Source organism: Hyla sarda, chromosome 1 (assembly GCF_029499605.1).
Source record: "Hyla sarda isolate aHylSar1 chromosome 1, aHylSar1.hap1, whole genome shotgun sequence".
NCBI lineage: Eukaryota > Metazoa > Chordata > Amphibia > Anura > Hylidae > Hyla > Hyla sarda.
In genome coordinates this window covers 84,267,694-84,282,391 of record NC_079189.1, presented here as the reverse complement: position 1 = coordinate 84,282,391, position 14,698 = coordinate 84,267,694, and the positions used below count along the sequence as shown (strand labels likewise).

The 14,698-nt window shown below is 43.0% G+C and overlaps 1 protein-coding gene across 2 annotated transcripts in view; it reads right to left on the bottom strand.

The window, feature by feature from the left end:
* N4BP2 (NEDD4 binding protein 2) overlaps positions 1 to 14,698 on the bottom strand; it is a 68,069-nt gene that overhangs the window by 29,408 nt on the left and 23,963 nt on the right. For both annotated transcript variants that reach the window (XM_056557060.1, XM_056557069.1), the window contains exons 5-7: positions 11,198 to 11,286; positions 4,544 to 4,620; positions 3,666 to 3,815 (exon numbers count right to left, since the gene is read on the bottom strand). In XM_056557060.1, the coding sequence (XP_056413035.1) occupies positions 3,666 to 3,815; positions 4,544 to 4,620; positions 11,198 to 11,286 (316 nt within the window). The remainder of the gene's footprint in view (positions 1 to 3,665; positions 3,816 to 4,543; positions 4,621 to 11,197; positions 11,287 to 14,698) is intronic.

The following is a 14,698-nucleotide window of genomic DNA, read 5'->3' as shown; positions in this document are numbered from 1 at the left end:
ACTTTCTGTAAAGGTGTCACATGTGGGTGTTCCTTTCTTTTATATTCCTCTGTACGTAACTGTCAGCTACTGATGTCATAGGCCTCAAAATCAAACAGACCCCTATGACTCCTGAGCCTTGTTGTGTGCCTGTACAGCATGTGACCCCATATGTGGATGTATTTCCATATAATAATAATTAAGTAACCAGCATTTTAGGCTAAAAAATCTAATTTTTCATTTTTACGGCCCACTGTTAAAAAAAAAAAAACAGTGTCACCCCACAGCCCCCACATCAGGGAATGAATTGTCAGTAGAGGAACGGATCTTATGTGATCCGCGGGCGCTGCTCTCCCCCCTCGCCAACCCCCCACCCCAATGAATTGTCAGCCACAGCGCTGTCCCCACATTAGGGAACTAAGCATATATGACCCACGGGCGCTGCTCTGCTTCCTGCCCTTCCACCACCCTCTCACCCCCCAAAAGCGATGTCCCCGCAAGGGTTAGAAGACATCTGTACTGCTCAATTTTCCATATTTCTGTGCCTGGCTGCAAAAATAAACAAAATAAACTATGACTCACCTTCCAGCATTCCCCCGTTGCTACGGTAACGGTCTCACGGTCACGGGAAAGTCACACAGCCGTCAGCCTATCACCGGCCGCAGCGATGTCCCGCCTCCGCCGGTTATAGGCTGAGCGCACTGTCATGTAAGGAGCCGGGAAGAGAGCGGCGCCCGCGGGTCACATATCATTAGTTCCCTAATGTGGGGACAGCGCGCTGTGGCTGACCATTCATTTCCTGATGTGGGGACTGCGGGTGAGAAGTTGACAGTGCGCCAGTGGGGGGAATCATGATAGCCGATACGCCTGATTCCCCCCGCGGGCGCACGGTCCTCATGGCGGGGAAGGGGTTACGTACATTGTGAGCCGGGCGCAGGGCAGGCTGACAGCGGGAGGAGACATCCATTCTCCCCAACAATTCAATGAATATTCATTACAGGGGTGTGGAAAAGGGGCAAAACCATTGCAGAAGACAAAACAGCAATGCCTGCAGCACTGACGTCTTGTCCACAACAGTGAACAAACATGGCCGCAGGTGTGGTCAACAGTCAAAAGCAACCAGAAAAACTACTGAACTTCCATCACAGAAAAGAGGACAGTAAAAATCATATATGCTGTGGAGAGATGTATAACATGTGAATTACAAAAGTGCTAAACTCGCTACAAACACGCTAGATAACCATAAAACTGTGGTACCGAAGTACCCCTTTAAGGGGTTAAATACACAAACAGCAAAAAACTTTAGATGGTGTACACAAGAGATGACAAATCCCACCCAGTAATAAACAGCCCCTATATTCCTGAGATTCACATGCGTTCTGGCATATTTGGCGCTGGGTTTGGCTTTTAAACTCATGAGCAATTGCTCGGTAGCGGTATTAAAATGTTATTTTTGGCAAGGGGAATATGCAATTACTTATGACTAGAAGTCTTAGGATGATTGTACAATAGTGTGCAGAGGTGTGGAAATTTTATAAAAAACTACTTGTCCACGGGACTAAAATGGAGCAAAATCTACTTGTCCCTCATGATGATCCACTTGTCCGGGCCAATTTTCGCTTTTACGCTCTGATTTTTTCCTCCTCGCCCTACAATAGCCCTAACTACCTACTATAAGGATACCTTTTAATTTTTCAATAACATATTCTCTGAACCAAAAAAAAAATAATAATATATATATATATATATATTAAGGGAAGTGAAATTGAAATAGTAAAAAGATAATTTTGCAGATTTGGTGGTTTTCTTTTCTGCGCCATTTACCTTGTGGTTGAGGTAACATGTTAGTTTTATACTTTAGGCGCCTGGTTACAGCAATACCAGATTTGTATCGTTTACGTCATGTTTTACTAATTCTGAACTTTTTCTAATTTTTTTAATTGCCCATTTTTAACCCCTGTAGCTTTATTTTTTTTCCGCATACCAGGCTGTATGAGGGCTCATTTTTTGCGCCATAATCTGTTTTTTTGTATCGGTACCATTTTGGTATTGATCTGAATTTTTAATCGCTTTTTAACGTTTTTTTTTCTGGGATATTATAAAAATTGCAAATCTGTGGTTTGGTATTTTTTTTACATTTACCGTACGGGATACATAATGTTATATTTTAATAGGTTGTACAATTACGCACAAAGCGATACCAAATATGTTTATTTTTATTATGTTTGCATGTTTTTATATAGGAAAAGGGGGTGATTTGAACTTTTAACATGGAAGGGGTTAATGCAGCGGTCTTCAAACTATGGCCCTCCAGATGTTGCAAAACTACAACTCCCAGCATGCCCGGACAGCCAACGGCTGTCCTGGCATGCTGGGAATTGTAGTTTTGTAACAACTGGAGGGGCACAGTTTGAATTCCACTGGGTTAATGTGTGTCTTTCAAACTTTTATTAAAACTTTTTTTTTTTTTTTTTAACACTTTATTACACTTATAGAAGGAATCATTAGATTCCTCATAAGACAGATGAATAGAGTTCTATTGAACTCTATTAATCTGTGTGCTCTGTGATCCATTGATAGAGCCTGGTCCAGCCAGGATCTATCAATGACAGAGTGGGACAGCAGGGAACAGAGGTAAGCCCTCCGGCTACCTCCATAGTGGATCGCCCCCCTGCGATCGCGCTGCGGGGGGGGGGGGGGGCGATCCACCCCACTAGCCCACCAGGGAGCATTCACATCTCCCTTTAGACGCCGCTGTCAGCTTTGACAGCGGCGATCTAAAGGGTTAATAGCCAGCCGCGGCGATCGCCGCATGCTGGCTATTAGCGGCGGCCCCTGGCTACTAAGAACAGCCGAGGGCTGCAGAGTATGGAGCGGGTAGGAATCCCGAGCCCGCTCCATACTCCCCTGTGAGCGCCGCAAGCATCTCCCCGTGCAGACGTGCGGGGAGCGAAGACAGAGGACGCAGGTCTGCACGGGGAGAAATAAGCCACGCCCCCTCATCTCCCCCCACACGTCTGCAGAGCAGGGGAGAGAAGACAAATACACAGCTTCTCATCTCCCCTGCTCTGCTTCGGAGGACACAGGGTGCAGAGTATGGAGCGGGCAGGAGTCGGGAGCCCGCTCCATACAGACTGCAGATCGTCGCCGCACTTGTCAGGTCCGGCCCTGCTTGCCCGAAGCCGGGCTAAGGGCCGGACAAATTCACCTGTCCAGCGCCCAAAACTGCTAGTCCCGGGCGTCGGGCGATAGGAATTCCACATCCCTGGTGTGGTATGGTTGTTATGTTTTGTTACTTTGCTCTTTCTCTGACAGTCTTTTTGCACAGGCGCTTTTTACGCTGAACATCTCTTGTACAATGAGGAATATTTAACCCCTGCCCCCAATATTATTTTTAGGAGCAAAGAACTTTTTTGCTTTACACCAGCATCATCTCTTTTTACTGGGTGGGATTTATTTGTCATCTCCTGTGCACACCATTTAAGTGTTTTTATGTCATTTTGTTGTTTAGGTGTACTTTATAAAGATTACGTATATTTTGATAAATTGAAATATACCGCGATTATTGTAGGAATTATTGTTTGCTTTGGGTAGCATATGGTTTGGGTGGAATCGTTGTAGGATTTATATTTTATTTAGTAATGGCAGAGACATTTTTTTCAAACATAAACAAGATGTAGACTCACCTTATTCCTTCGTCCGTTTTTCTTTGAGAATTATCAGCATTTTTTGATGATTTTGGGTGAGAGAGGTTTAATATAGAATTCACAGTCACACGCTCAAAATATTCTAACATTTTTATAATCTTTTCTTTTTTTACACCATGACGGTTACGCCTGGAGGTAAATAAAAAATAAATAAAAATACAAATAAATAAAACAATCACACTGACACCATTCCAAAAGTGACATTTTACATATTTGGGGTTCACATTGTAGATCAAAGAAAGTAATATATTTATAGACTAATAAGCGCGCTCAAATACTGCAATAGGTGCACATTTTCCCACTGGTATTATTGCTGCAAACCCGATGTTACTGAACCAATCTTAGATAGGTGATCAGAGCTCCAGGAAGTCTGAGGGGAAGATTTATCAAAACCTGTGCAAAGGAAACGTTGCCCAGTTGCCCATAGCAACCAATTAGATTGCTTCTTTCATTTTGTAGAGGCCTTGTTAAAATTTAAAGAAGTGAGCGGATTGGTTGCTATGGGCAACTTTTCCTCTGGACAGGTTTTGATAAATCTTCCCCAAAACCCTCCAGCCAAAATATTGGCACATAAAATGGACATATTACAGCTCTCTGTGAGCAAACTTTTACCAAAAGATAGCAAAAAAACTTGAACACAAAGTTAAAAGAGTTTACAAAAACTACAGAGGTATTTTTACCCTCCTTCATATTTCCTAGAAACATGTTTAAGTTCCAGCTTTAAAAAAAAATAAAGAAAATGTGCCAGTTTCTGGTTGCCAGGTTGATGGCAGACGGGTCATTGCGCATGATCATATATTACCTAATAGTGTCAGGAACAAAGGGTGACCACAAAAAACATACAATTGGTATATTACCTTTCAAGCTCTTTTGGTTTATATTTCCACCAAGTATCAGGTTCTCGAAATGTTACCTTATATTTATGTTTCATAGCCTAGTAATAAAGAAAGAACATTGTCATTATATGCATCATTTTTACATTTCACTACATGATATATTCCTACAAACAAGACAAAATATTTAAATATCAAACACCTAAAATATTAATATATAACAACCCTTCATATCGCTATACCCCTAGCAGAAAATCCTACACCTGTGTTCACATTGAGGGTTTTTTCACGAAAAACTTCATGTGGATTAGGTCACTGATTCTGAATAAAAAATCAGCATGAAACACATAACACAATAAAAATGTATTTTTTATATGGTGTTCCCATTGAAGTCAATGAGTCTTTGAAAAGCTGCATTAGAATCCTTCAACTTCCAACTTGAATTTAGACAGAGATTTTCTTTAAATTTTATGCTGTGAACATACCCCCCTCTGGGAGTAGAGGGGGCTTATAAACCAGTCAGGTATTAGACACAGCAAAAAACGGAGCCTACATTAAGATAGATAACTAGAGGCAAAGTTGGAGGTTAAAGCATAAAATAATGACCATCTTATCTAATAACTATATTCTGGGTATTCAAACATTATGCTATAACATAAGCAGGTTATACTGGAGCTAACAACCACCAAACCACTACAGTGGTCCCTCAAGTTACAATATTAATTGGCTCCAGGACATTGTATGTAGAAACCATTGTATGTTGAGACCATAACTCTATGGAAACCTGGTAATTGGTTCTGAAGCTCCCAAAATGTCATCCAAAAATAGGAAAAAGTGAGGATTAAAGAAAAATAAGTAGATAACTAATATAGATAAAGCAAATCCTTACATATAAAAGTAAGAAAGATCTGCTGGGAGCTGTAATCACTGTCTATGTACACACAGTGTCCCAGGAAAAGTAAAATGGAGCTGCCCCCACCTAGAGCAGCTATCCCTGGTACAGGTAAAGAGTAGTACATAAAATGTAGTACTTCCCTGTACTGTAGGGGGCACTACCAGACAGCCAGTCAGTGCATGCACTTTCGGAATACAGTGGTTTTACCATTGAAATGCCCATTCCGATTGGTCGGTTCTTCCAGCCAGTGACATGTTTCGCAGGTCTGGATTGTCTGTAGCATTGTATGTGGAGTCTGGTTTCAAGTGACAATGGTCCAGAAAAGACCATTGTATGTTGGAAATATTGTATGTTGAGGCCATTGTAAGTTGAGGGATCACTGTAGATACTTCGATTCCCTTCTAATAAGATGGTTCCTCAAAGTACAGGACCAATGAGGAAGGAAAACGTCATAAGGTTCTCAGAACCACAGGTAAGCCTTTTTCATCAAAGTTTAGTAGGTTGTGCTGGGTGCCTTCACTGCACAAGACAGTTTGCCTAAGTGCTGATGCTGCTGTGATCACAGGACTTTAATAGCTATCAATTTCCTTCAAATAACACATAGAAAGCTTGACCTCTCATATTTTCTCTATATTGTAATATAAATGTATAGGAAATTAAGTTAAGGCTCCTCCTACTCTGCCCTATATTAAAAAAAGAGAACAGAGTGTGCAACCTACCCAATAGAGAATAGAACACATTTTCTATTACTAGTTACTAGTGCGCCAGACACAGCTGGTAGGCATTTATCATGATGCTTGTGCCATTTGACAAATGCTGGCTAATGTTTAGGTGTGATTTTTAAATGCCTGGGGTCACACAGACATGACCTACTAAATTCGCCAGGCATGGTTAAATGTGGAGTGCACTTGTTATTGATCCAGAGCAGCTGCCTGCGCCTAGTCCTGGATGGAGTGGCTGTTGTTCAAAACTGTGCTTCTTGTGCAAGTCATCAATCAGTGCATAAACGTTGGGCATAGAAAACTATTTAAACTATTTACCGTGCCAAAGCAGGAACATCAAAATTTGATAGTTCAGACAATTATGCATACGGCGATATCAAATAGGTTTATTTTTTTTATTCAACAGTGTTTTATTTGAAAATGGGAAAAAGGGGTGATTTGAATTTTTGATAGGAGGGGGATTTATTTATTTATTTTTACATTTTTTAACTTTTTTTTCACACATTTTTTGGCCTTACTCAGTAGATGGCTTTAATAGATCAATGTCATACTATTGCATTACAATTATATAGGTTATCTGTGCTCAAATGCTTAGGGCCGCCTATGATGGTCCAAGCCAGTTCCAATGTCTGTCATTGCCGGCAGATGTCAGCTGCTGATAGCAGTCGGCATCTGATGGTTATGTTACGGGCCCATGACATATTCGGCTCACCTGACCCGTGACATACCGGTACGTCATAGGTCGTAAAGTGGTTAAAGAAAAAGATTCAGAAGAACTTGTCAATCTCATTTGCTTATCCTTAAAGGGGTACTCCGTCCCTAGACATTTTATCCCCTATCCAAAGGGTAGGGGATAAGATGTCTGATCATGGGGATCCCACAGCTGGGGACCCCACACAATCTCTGTGCAGCACTCTGCATCAGTCTGTAGCGGCAGGGGTCATGACATCAGACCACACCCCCTCAATGCAAGTCTATGGGAGGGGGTGTGGTTACACCACACCCCCTCCCATAGACTTGCATTGAGGGGGCGTGGTCTGATGTCACAAGGGGCGTGGTTGTGGCATCACGACCCCCCACCGCCCACCCAAACGTTTGGAACCAACTGTTCTGAACGATTGGGCAGAAGAGTACCCCTTTAAATTAGGAGACCAGTAGGCAATCCTACTAAGTGATTGACAGCCTTCCTGTAGAGATATCTTTCAGTCACTGATCAGGATCCCCCACAGCCCAAAATAAGCAGAATAAATTACACATTCTACTGAATCTTTTTTCACAAAAATATATATCAATTTGTTCAGCTTTTTTCTTCCCTATACCATACTACATACAGATCTGAGCGCATTTTCAATATGACGGGTTACCTGTAAATAAAATCAGTAACCATTATGTTTTAAGCTGTTGTAACAAGAGCAAATCCAGGCAAACCCGCCCTTCCCCCTGCCAGGTGATATCAGAGGAAAATCAATAACCTATCCTTTTATTTGCAAGGAAGATAAGATGCTGCCAACTTTATACCCTTTCCTCATTGAAAACACACACACCTGCCCAAACTGTGTGTGTGTGTGTGTGTATATGTATATGGGGAGGAGAGGAGGAACGCAATTATTGAAGAGGTCTTGCCCTCTATTGTCCTATTGTTTCACTGTGATATTGATTTTTCGATTTCAGTTGGACTGAATCTATATTTCTGTGGTTATTATAATATTTATTTTACAGATAATGGCACAGTACTTAAAAATAGTGGACGAAAGACAGATTCATAGAAATAATCTGATCCCTACCTAAAAATATGACAACTTTTCAATTAATGTCAATACTGAAAGATAAAAATAACATAAAAAATGATTACAATCGTGTTAAAAGGTTAAAACAGTAGTCTAGAGCACAGAAAGCTATAACAAATACAATCACAGCTAATGGTATACTGCCCTCTACTGCAATGATCCTCACTTCCCAATCTCACAACACGGCTACTGATCATATTGAAAAGGAGAAAGTCATACGTAACAGGGGAAAGCTGAAAAAAACTTTAAATGAGGCACAGGAAAGATAGAAGAAGGCAAAACCATAACAAAATGTTTTAGAACATTACGACTCATGTAGAGTTTCCTTTGGTGAACATACAATACTAGATTTCAGAAATATCAGTTCCCTAATATATTACCTCCATTTACAAGCAGAAGCTTTGGAATAATAATAAATGAGTAGACAAGTCGGGAATTCTATTTGCCTACAGCTTCCCTGCAGCAGACACAAACGCTTGCCTTCTACAGGGATTTCCCAGAGACCAACAGGGGAAGAGTTTCTTGCAGCTCCGCATGTGTATTGTTGGAATTTGATCACTTTATATGCAGATGATTGAGATAATTAACTAATCATTGAATTCCCTGATATATCCCTATTGGTTCATAAACAATGTTTAATGCTCTGCAATGCTAATGCTACACGGCAGGTCAGCCTATTACTAAATATAACATCAACTTTATCTGTCAGAGCTTTCGATGTTATGGCTGGTCAGGAGATTATATATATATACACACACATATATATATATATATATATATATATATATATATATATAGATTGAAGTACTGTGTTTCTCCGAAAATAAGACCAGGTCTTATATTAATTTTAGTCCCAAAAAACACACTAGGGCTTATTTTCAGGGTAGGGATTATTTATTTATGGGGGGCTGCAGTGTGGAGGATGGGGGGCTGTGGGAGGATGGGGGGCTGTAGCAGTGTGGAGGATGGGGGGCTGTAGCAGTGTGGAGGATGGGGGGGGGCTGCAGCAGTGAGGAGCACCCCCCCCCCCAATCCTCCACACCGCTACAGCCCCCCCCATCCTCCGCACCGCTACAGCCCCCCCCCATCCTCCGCACCGCTACAGCCCCCCCCCATCCTCCGCACCGCTACAGCCCCCCCCCCCTCCGCACCGCTACAGCCCCCCCCATCCTCCGCACCGCTACAGCCCCCCCCATCCTCGGCACCGCTACAGCCCCCCCATCCTCCGCACCGCTACAGCCCCCCCATCCTCCACACCGCTACAGCCCCCCCATCCTCCACACCGCTACAGCCCCCCCCATCCTCCACACCGCTACAGCCCCCCCCATCCTCCACACCGCTACAGCCCCCCCCATCCTCCACACCGCTACAGCCCCCCCCATCCTCCACACCGCTACAGCCCCCCCCATCCTCCACACCGCTACAGCCCCCCCCATCCTCCACACCGCTACAGCCCCCCCCATCCTCCACACCGCTACAGCCCCCCCCCATCCTCCACACCGCTACAGCCCCCCCCATCCTCCACACCGCTACAGCCCCCCCCATCCTCCACACCGCTACAGCCCCCCCCATCCTCCACACCGCTACAGCCCCCCCCATCCTCCACACCGCTACAGCCCCCCCCCCATCCTCCACACCGCTACAGCCCCCCCCCCATCCTCCACACCGCTACAGCCCCCCCCCCATCCTCCACACTGCTACAGCCCCCCCCCATCCTCCACACTGCTACAGCCCCCCTTCCTCCACACTGCTACAGCCCCCCATCCTCCACACTGCTACAGCCCCCCCCCCATCCTTCACACTGCTACAGCCCCCCCACCCCATCCTTCACACTGCTACAGCCCCCCCATCCTCCACACTGCTACAGCCCCCCCATCCTCCACACTGCTACAGCCCCCCCATCCTCCACACTGCTACAGCAGTGCAAATGTGCACAAAATAGTAAAAACTTGTTCACAGCACAGCAGAATCCTATTAAAATCTATGGGACTCTGCTGCTGCAGAATGTGTGTGTGTTTACATGAGGAATTCCATCATGTGAACATAACCTTACAGTAATTTTGGTCATTCAAGGCAGAAACGCATGTGGTCATTATCTGTAGTACCACTATTTAGCTGCAACGTGTAAACAAAGCCTAAAAATGCAGTAAAAAAAAAATTTCATTTTAAAAATAAAAAGTAAAAATTCTGTGAACACAGCCTAGATGTCAAATCTTCATAAAACACCTTAATTGGGATAGTAATCACTTTCTCTCAAGACAATAATTCTCAAAAAAACACACACTTTAATAGTTAGAAAAAGCTTTAAAAACTGCATAGTGTGAACAGACACCAACCTAATGGAGTCTTGATGGAGCCGGAAGAAGCCGCCGGTGAAACACTGTGTCGCTCTATCCTCTGGACTACTCCAGCTGTCTGTTTATGATCGTCCATTAAAATGACCCTGCACAGTACAGTGAGTTGCCACTACTGTTCTTTCTTTATATTTTGCATGTCAGTGACTTTCCTTGCGAGCACCGCTGACAGGGGTGTTTGGAGATCATCTTCATAGTACTTTATATGTGCCACTGTGGCTACCGGGTTTGACTGTCTGGACTTTGAGTGGTGCTCCTCATCTTCCGTCCCCTTTCTCTGTTCAACCGAATGAGTCTAATGACTTCATCTGGGTGATCTCCAGCACTAGCAGCTTTTATGAGATGACCAGCTGCAATGATGAAACTAGCCAGCCAAAGGATTCATGGGAAATGTAGGCTGCATCAAAGAACCTCCATCATTGTGCTTTTGTAAACCAATATGGAGCCTATCCCATGCAGGCCACATCAGCAAAGAGGTAAGACCAAAGGCATATACGGGAAACTACATTAATTTTCTCATAGCCTATGTTTAACTATATAAGCAAAAAAAAATATTCTTCTCGAAATGCTTCTTTAACACTTAGACCCTGCATGGTTCTACTGCGTTAAACATCAGACACTAGGGTGAACTAATATACTGATTCCAGAGAACCTAAAAGTAAAGTGAAACTACCCTAGTACAGAATATATTAGCATTTCCATATGTAAGCATTCAGAATAGAAATATCTGCATTGTTGGCGGATCTGTTGGGTGCCACAAATACCAGGGAAATCATCACACCATGCTGCACTATTTTGTCCTGTGCCATAATGGACACCTGATGAACCCCACTCAAGTCAGGTGTGAACCCAGCTTAATCTGATATGATAATAAAATGCAGACATATTTCATAAATACAGAAATAATAAATAATTCTGACCAAGGAAACATATGGCTTCATTTCCCATCCTTGTAAGTTGGTATTGTCTATTATGATAGGTGAGACATTCTTCTCAAAGGCATCTTTGGCTGAAAAACAAAGAACAAACAATATAGTAAAGTTCTGATGACCTGTTAGACTACGAGTGCCTTATAAAATAGTCATGTATCTGTCCTCAAGGCTACACTATACACCTAATTAGCAAAAGGTAATTAAAATCTCCATTAAAGGACATCTGTAGAGCAATATAACTTCTCCCCTATCCAAAGGATAGGGCATAAGTTATAGATCGCGGGGGTTCCGAGCGCTGGGGCCCCCCGGGATCTCCTGGACGGGGCCGTAGCAGTATGCTGGAAAGGGGGCGTTCCTTCCCCGCATGAGGCGGCGGCCAACACGCACCCTCCATGTACCCCATATAGATACATGGAGGGGGAGTGTCTGCCGCGACCCTGTCCAGGAGATCCCGGGGGGGCCCCAGCACTCGGACCCCCCCCCCCCCCCCCCCCCCCCCCCGCGATCTATAACTTATCCCCTATCCTTTCGATAGGGGATAAGTTATCTTGCGCTGGAATACTCCTTTAATGATAAAGCCAATAACTTATGACAGTAATAGATATTAAAATTGCATACAACAAGATCATGAAAAATAATGGTAATTTAACTACCCACAGGACCCTTGTAGCTATACTGACTAAAAGACAATGGATTCTACATACATAAAATCTCTAAGATGCGTTGATCTTATAATTTAAGGATCATTTAACATTTACTACTTCAAATATTCAATAAAACAACCTATTATGAATCTATCAAAGCAGGGATGTAACCTTCATGTGAAATTGACTACAATACCAAAAATATTTACGCTGAGACTATTGTACTTTGACTACTTCAGATCTGAACCTATACTCACAGCACACATGCTATTTAGACCATTTATTTCTATTTTATACTAGCCAATACCATCATGATTTTTATGTTTTGTATATAGATTTTACTCTTGTCTAAATTATAAAAATCATGTTTGTATATGGTATTTTTGATTGTGTGATTATTTTTGGTATTCTGCAAATATTTTATGTCAATAAAATCGATTAATAATAATTAGAACATTATTAATTCATATACATCAGGCTGCCAGCCATATTTTATTGCTGTGATTTAATATGCGTCACCAGAATTGAATAGATGCAGGCTTCTTGGATATACAGTCATGGCTGTAAATGAAAATGAAGAAAATGAAGTATTTCTTACAGAAAAGGATTGCAGTAACATATGTTTATTCCCTTTGTGTGTATTGGAACCAAACCAAAAAAGGGAGGAAAAAAGCAAATTGGACATAATGTCACACCAAACTCCAAAAATGGGCTGGACAAAATTATTGGCACCCTTTCAAAAATGTGGAAAAATAAGATTGTTTCAAGCATGTGATGCTCCTTTAAACTCACCTGGGGCAAGTAACAGGTGTGGGCAATAAAAATAAAAAATAAAAAAAAATCACACCTGAAAGCAGATAAAAAGGAGAGAAGTTCACTTAGTCTTTGCATTGTGTGTGCCACACTAAGGATGGACAACAAGAAGAGGAGAAGTGAACTGTCTGAGGACTTGAGAACCAAAATGGTGGAAAAATATCAACAATCTCAAGGTTACAAGTCCATCTCCAGAGATCTAAATTTGCCTTTGTCCACAGTGTGCAACATTATCATGAAGTTTGCAACCCATGGCACTGTAGCTAATCTTCCAGGGCGTCGACAGAAGGGAAAAACTGATGAAAGGTGTCAACGCAGGATAGTCCGGATAATGGATAAGCAGCCACAAACAAGTTCCAAAGATATTCAAGCTGTCCTGCAGGCTCAGGGAGCATCAGTGTCAGCACGAACTATCCGTCAACATTTAAATTAAATGAAACTCTATGGCAGGAGACCCAGGAAGACCCCACTGCTGACACAGAGACATAAAAATGCAAGACTACATTTTGCCAAAATGAACTTGAGTAAGCCAAAATCTTTCTGGGAAAACGTCTTGTGGACAGATGAGACCAAGATAGAGCTTTCTGGTAAAGCACATCATTCTACTGTTTACCGAAAACGGAAGGAGGCCTACAAAGAACAGAACACAGTACCTACAGTGAAATAAGGTGGAGGTTCAATGATGTTTTGGGGCTGTTTTTCTGCCTCTGGCACTGGGTGCCTTGAATGTGTGCAAGGCATCATAATATCTTAGGATTACCAATGGATTTTGGGTCGTACTGTACAGCCCAGTGTCAGAAAGCTGGGTTTGCGTCCGAGATCTCAGGTCTTCCAGCAATACAATGACCCCAAACATACGTCAAAAAGCACCTAGAAATGGATGGCAACATAGCGCTGGAAGGTTCTGAAGTGGCTGGCAATGAGTCCAGATCTAAATCCCATGAGAGTGATCTAAAAATTGCTGTTGGGAAAGGTGCCCTTCCAATAGGAGACCTGGAGCAGTTTGCAAAGGAAGAGTGGCTGAGAGGTGTAAGAAGCATATTGATGGTTATAAGAAACGACTGATTTCAGTTATTTTTTCCAAAGGGTGTGCAACCAAATATTAAGTTAAGGGTGCCAATTTTGTTCAGCCCATTTTTGGAGTTTGGTGTGACATTATGTCCAATTTACTTTTTTTCCTCTCTTTTTTGGTTTAGTTCCAACACACACCAAGGGAAAAAAACATGTGTATAGCAAAACATGTGTTACTGCAATCTTTTTCTGTCAAAAATACTTAATTTTCTTGAAAAATGTCAGGGGTGCCACACAACTACTGTCAGGAGGAAGAGAAAACTACTGTAGCCAGCATTAGATATCACATTATGGTTATGTTGTAACACATATGAAATCTAGCTATCCATCAAGAAAACAAGATAAAAACAGCATCTTTCATATGTATGATGTTCCTTTCTTTTTGTGTGATTGATTGATAGATAGACAGATAGATAGATAGGATAGGCTGTTTGTATGTCTGTAGAGTGAACTGACATGTGCTAATAATGTCTGGTTATCACAGCAGCCTCTGCATTTATTTTAGCAGTGTACAAAGCACAAGTAACTACAGCAGTTTAAAGGGGTACTCTGGTGCTTACACATCTTATCCCCTATCCAAAGGATAGGGGATAAGATGCCTGATCGCGGGAATTCCCGCAGCTGGGGACGCCCGTGATCATGCACGCGGCACCCCGTTTGTAATCAGTCCCCGAAGCGTGTTCACTCCGGGTCTGGTTACGGTCAACCGCAGGGTCGGCGGCTTGTGACGTCACGCCCACGCCCCCGTGTAACGTCACGCTCCGCCCCTCAATGCAAGCCTACGGGAGGGGGCGTGATACCTATCACGCCCCTCCCGTAGGCTTGCATTGAGGGGCGGAGCGTGACGTCACACGGGGGCGGAGGCGTGACTTCACACGCCGCCGGCCCTGCGGTCGACCGTAACCAGACCCGGAGTGAACACGTTTCGGGGACTGATTACAAATGGGGTGCCGCATGCATG